General features: G+C 42.3%; 1 protein-coding gene across 1 annotated transcript in view; it reads right to left on the minus strand.

Moving 5' to 3' along the window:
• Positions 1–6000, minus strand: part of atf6 (activating transcription factor 6) — a 284152-nt gene that overhangs the window by 208367 nt on the left and 69785 nt on the right. The window contains exon 7 of the mRNA XM_085977996.1: positions 3772–3998. Coding sequence (XP_085834122.1) covers positions 3772–3998 — 227 coding nt within the window. The remainder of the gene's footprint in view (positions 1–3771; positions 3999–6000) is intronic.

Genomic DNA, 6000 nt, shown 5'->3' on the forward strand with positions numbered 1-6000 from the left:
GCATCAAGGGATATGGCGATAGGGCCGGTGAATGGAGTTGAGGCAAAATGGCCTACTCCTGCTCCTATTTCTTATGTTCTCCCTCCACCACCGGCGTACCGTGGCTGCAGTGTGTACCAACTACAAGATGCACTGTAACAACTCGCCAAGGCTTCTTCAGCAGCACCTCCCAAACCCGCGACCTCTTCCACCTAGAAGGACAAGGGCAGCAGGCGCATGGGAATACCACCACCTGCAAGTTCCCCTCCAAGTCACACACCATCCTGACTTAGAAGTATCTCGCCGATCCTTCATCGTCGCTGGGTCAAAATCCTGGAAGTCCCTACCTAGCAGCACTGTGGGAGTACCTTCACAACACCGACTACAGCGGTTCAAGAAGGCAGCTCACCACCATCTTCTCGAGGGCAATTAGGGATGGGCAATAAATGCTGGCCTTGCCAGCGACGCCCACATCCCACGAACGAATAAAATAAAAAGAGTATTTACTTTAACTTTAAATGACAGCACTGCCTTTTCATACCTGGAATGGGCATACTTGGATGATTGGGATAGCACAATAGTTTCACAATCAAAGATCCAGCAATATTTGGGCAACTTATCACTTTTAATAAAGTCAGTTATTCTCCACATCAGGTCACAGATGTCAGGGAAAGACAACAATGCCCCAATTTCCATTCCCAAACAACTTCATGAGGTTAAATGGGGTTTTCTTTCACTGCAACATGACTGGTGCTGTGTCTAACAGCAGCTAAACATCACTTCACATCCAGATGTCCAGTTTATAAAATAACAGAAAACGCTGGAAAAACTCAGCAGGCCAGGCAGCATCCGTGGAGAGAGAAACAGAGTCAACTCTTCATCAGAACTGGAAAAAGCTGGAGATGTAACAGATATTAAGCAGGTGCAGAGACGGGGGGGGGGGGGGGAAGAATTGATGGAACATACTGTACTTTTGTAAGAGGCAGGAAAGATAAAATGTTGCAAATGGGAATGGCAAAAATCATACAGCATGAAAAATGGGGGCAGGGGTTATAGTTTGAAATTGTTGAACTCAATGTTGAGTCCAGAAGTCTGTAAAGTGCCTAATTGAAAGACGAGGTGCTGTTCCTCGAGCATAAAACCTGGTTCAGATATCACAACCTGCTCATGGAACAGGGACTTTATGAAAACTGTACAATGGATGTAAATTAACCTTTTAATAGTTAAAGGATGCCCCTTATACCACAAAAAAAATCTAACAGCAAAAGCCTGTATTCCAATTATTCACAGTAGGACGACCAAGACCGCAGACTGGAGAGAGATGTGGAATTAAATTCGAAGTAAACTCGCCATACTTCAACACTGATTAGGGCATGCTTTCATTTGTTCCAAAGTGATGAATGAAAGCCAATTCTACAAAGTGAAATAAAATGTACTATGTAACAAACTAGTTTAAATTCAAATATAAAAACAGAAAAAGAAACAGTTGCTGTTTCAAGTGTGATTCATCAGAACTCAACCAACCAACGGACTGCTGAATTATATAGCCAAACCAAACACAAGACAGAAGAGGTCATCTTTAAACTGTGCAGTTCTCTGGTCAGATGTCTGAGTTTTGATACTGAGACATAATGAAGTGCCTGAACATAGTGCAGAGGAGGGCTCGGAGAGTGATTTCTGGTGTCAGGGAACTGAGTTATAAGAGGAGGTTGCAGAAACTTTGGTTTTCAAGCTTCTGTTTAAGTGCTTAAGATGGATAGAAAAGGTAATTCCAAAACACGACTTCAATCTCAATTTTCAAAGAGGACGCGGGGGCACAAGTCCAAACTAGTGAAATACAAAATTAGGACTGATGTGAACAAGTTCTTGTTTACACAAAAAGTAATCAATATGTGAGACAGACTTCCAAGTATATTAGTGGAAGCAAAAACTTGGAATCATTTCAGAAAATGCTGCATGTGGTGATGGGGAGGCTGGAGATTCTTTCTGGATGGACAAAACAAGATGGCCAAAAGCCAGTCCTCGCCCATATCTACCCTGTGACAGGCTCCCAGATTATGAAGGGCGACATTGGAAATATGAGCCTCGCTCTTTCAGGATGCATTTACACTACAAGCGTAGCCGTATGAAGAGTGGTTTTGACTGCAGACCGACATTAAACTTGCGTCATGCAAATTGGGCATTAACGCGCCAACCAGCTCCAAAGTGAAGTCCGCCATGCGGGCCTGTGACTCTGGATTCAGGTTGCATTGACATAATAACTGCAAAGAGAAGCCGCTTCACATCAACACTACAGATCTCGTATAAATGCATCTGCTGACACAGTATTTTATTTCAGATGGCATAATCATTTTTTTATTTCAATTTAAATTAAAATAACTCAGTACTTCAGGTTGCTAAATGAAAAAATAAACTTTCAAAATCGGAACACTGAAACTTCCAGAACACAAAAAAAATGCATTAAAAACACGACTGCATTGCCATGGGAACATCACATATCACAACTGATGAATGTGCCACAGCTGATTAAATCACTTGAGTCAGGCAGAGTTCATGATTAAAAGCTATCCTTGGAGAATGACATTTATGTCCTTCACTTTCATTGCTGTTCCCCTCATTTCCTTCTCTTCCATTTGTCCCCTCTTTCCTACCAGTCTCTCCCCACCTCCTTCACATTGCCTCAAGCATTCGCCCCTCCTCCTTAACTCCCCCTTCCCCCCACCTCCTCCATCCTATTTGCCCTTACTTTCCTCTCAAAATCCCTTTGATTCTCATTTTTTTCTCTTTTTACCCCTCTCTCATATGTTTTAGCCAAGTGTAAGCAGGGAGAGGCAGTAACCTCTAGACTCCAACAACCTCCAGGCGGCAGCACCATGTCTCACTGGGGATTTGAGCAGACGTCTCGAAGCAGCAGGCTAATATGAAGTGAATTACCATCGCGTGGGGAAGATTAATGACTGAAATCACAGAGTTCATAGCTTGGGAAAAAAATGCATGAATTTCAGTCAATAAACAAACAACCAGCAGTGGCCAAGTTTTGTGCTTTCATCAGCCACATGGAGTCTAATGTATCACACAGCCATGTCCAGGGAGCAAATCAACATTCCATGAATTTGCCTTTATCTCAAGCTGCAGATCATAACAGATCTTCATGTTTTATTCAGCAACGAGGCAATAATGCCAAGAACAGTCCTTTGCAAATCTCCAGGCTCACTAAATTCAAACAGGACAAACCTCAGTTCATAAAAAATATAAAACGGCAATCTAAGTTGACTGCCTGACACTACAGCGATGGTTCACAGGCCCACGGCTTGCACACTGGAGTAGTCGGCTCACTTCCATCTTCCAGCAGTGAGGATCTTTCCACTTGTGGGGGAGACCAGAACAAGAGGTCATAAATATATAATAAATCCAACAGGGAATTCTTTACCCAGAGAGTGGTGAGAATGTGGAACTTGCTGCCACAAGAAGTAGTTGAGGCAAATAGCACAGACGCTTTTAAGGGGAAGCTAGATAAGTGAGTGAGAAAGGAATAGGAGGTTATGCTGGTAGGGTTAGATGAAGTAGGGTGGGAGGAGGCTCGTGTGGAGCATAAACAGCGGCATAGGCCAGTTGGGCCGAATGGCCTGTTTCTGTGCTGTAAATTCTATGTAATCTGCAGTCCCATACTCAACCATACATGCCTCACCAAGAAATGACAACAGCTACAGAAAGTGGTGGTAGGCACATCCTTGAGCAAAGAAAACAACCTTACAAATATCTCCCAAGAGCACAAAAGAAAGAAAAACTTACATCTGAGTTCTTGTTGCTGCCGCCAGCAGGTGCAGGTGTTGGGATGACAGTTTTTGTAACGGGAGGTTTTCCATTCATCGTGCTACTGTTGGTAGGTGGAAGTACTCTCACTGGGACTGTGCCGATGCGGCTGGTTCCACCAGCAATGTTTATAACTGGATGGGAATTAACAAGACCTTGGGGCTGCAGCTGTACCACTGTGGGCTGAGGAACCACAATAGGCTGACCTAAGGCAGGAAACAAGGCAGGCAAGCATCACTGAACAAGCACAATTTTGTGACGCAGCAACTGTACCCTCAACTCCATCGCTTTGCACATTGAGGCGTTCTATAAAAGGTATAATTAATCGGGACACTTCTGTAGTTATGTTCATCTAAATTAACGAAAAACCCAAGCCCATCACAACATTGTTAATTTAAAAAAAACTGATCCAATAAAATAAATCTCACTTGAAAGCGTATTTCAGTTCAAGGCCATGCATTTGAGATTGTAAGCAACGGCTGAATTAATGCATCCAAAATACCCAAGCTGGGCTCCCAATCCAAAACAAAAAACGAGCTACAAACCAATGTACCCAAGATTTACTCACATCAAAGACACATCTTTAAGTATGGAGTATGTTGCTTAATGTTTTGTGCACATTATTGTGACCTCCAAGATTGTGTAATACAGTCAGATATATTTTATCTCCTTAGGAAGCATTATCCCAATTTGCAAATTGCAGTAGTCAAAACTGTGAAAAGGCCCTACGTTTATTGAAGAAAAACCAATAAAAGAGTGCATACTTATTCCCCACCATCCTTTGAAAAAATCCCTCAATTCCTGAATCATTTGTTGCAAAATACAGGATATATGAAGCTGAAAACTAAGGTTTTCAGTTACTTGGGAAAAAAAAAATCCAGATTCTGCGTCAGTCACGAACACTGGAGAGCTTCACACCTCCCTTCAAAGTAGGTGAACATTTGCTGTGACAGTAGCATTCATGCTATGTAGCAATGTTTTGAAGAGAATCAAGTATTCAAGCATTAAGATGTCCACAGCATATTAGTTCCAGAATGGGAATTATATATTGGGTTTTAAAAGGGAAAAGAAGCATAGCTCAGTTTGACAATAATCATCTTTCTGCACTGTAAATTTACTCTGGACTACATTCAAATTCCCTGCCCTCAGCACAGGTGCGGGCACAGGCTTTGACAAGCTTGAGGCAATGTCTCTGACGCGGGGGGAAAAAGCCTTGGAAATGTTAATGTTCCTGATAAATCCTTCCCATCTAAGAGAGCCTAATGGGTAGCCAAGCTGCTATTATTACCACTAAACTACTTCTTCAGAAGATAGTCTTTTTAAGATGGTCATTCCATGACTTTTGCGCTCAATGAATTTGCATTTACGACACCTTTTCAAATGCCATTCGGGTTCAAGGCCTCTTCTTGACTTGATGCTTCTCATTGAAGAGATTTGCATCAGATCTCAAACTGGGATAATTTGGCCATGTCTTCATGCTTTTTCTTCCATCAAATTCTTGTCGGGGGGCAGCCGTGATCAATGTAACTGAAAATCCTGAGTTGCACAATTTTGCGTATGTTGCCAAGTTTAGCAATTCAATCGACCATCTGTTTCTTGGCAACGCCATGTTCACCACCTTTGGGCATGGAGTCTGCTCACAGAGCTCCAATAATGCTGATCTTGTCATTAGGAAGACTGCATGTGTAGCAAGGGAGAATCCTCTCGTCTTCCTTTCCTCTACAAGCAATTAACACATAGCTTAAAGGAAGGGATAGATTCCAATTGCTTCTGTACTGGAATATAACATGTTTAAGGGGATGATTTCAACAATAAACGTTAAAACAGGGCAGTGATCCTTCCACTTCAAAACTCATGAGAATTTCTTGATTTGTTTGCATTTTCGAGTAGCCATGGGCCTTGTAGCCAAGGAATAGGGAAGGGTCTCTATGGAAACCATTTTCCTGATTTGAGCAAGGTATAAAGATTTCAGCAATAGTAAGGTCTCTGAGTGAATCAGGTACAGCAGACTGCATCTGACCAATCTGAAGATTAACTCACAAGCAAACTTTACTCTTGATTCTCCTTCCTACCCCATCCCCTCCTCCACTCAAGCATCTAGGAGTGGGCCTCTTAACTCAATAAAAATTCAAGTGCTGGATTGACAATTGACAGCTTAACACAAATCAACATACTTCATGAATTGATACAAAGGTGTTGTGATGTCTT

The sequence above is a fragment of the Somniosus microcephalus genome, chromosome 3 (assembly GCF_052327205.1).
Source record: "Somniosus microcephalus isolate GS21.2 chromosome 3, FLI_Smic_1.0, whole genome shotgun sequence".
NCBI lineage: Eukaryota > Metazoa > Chordata > Chondrichthyes > Squaliformes > Somniosidae > Somniosus > Somniosus microcephalus.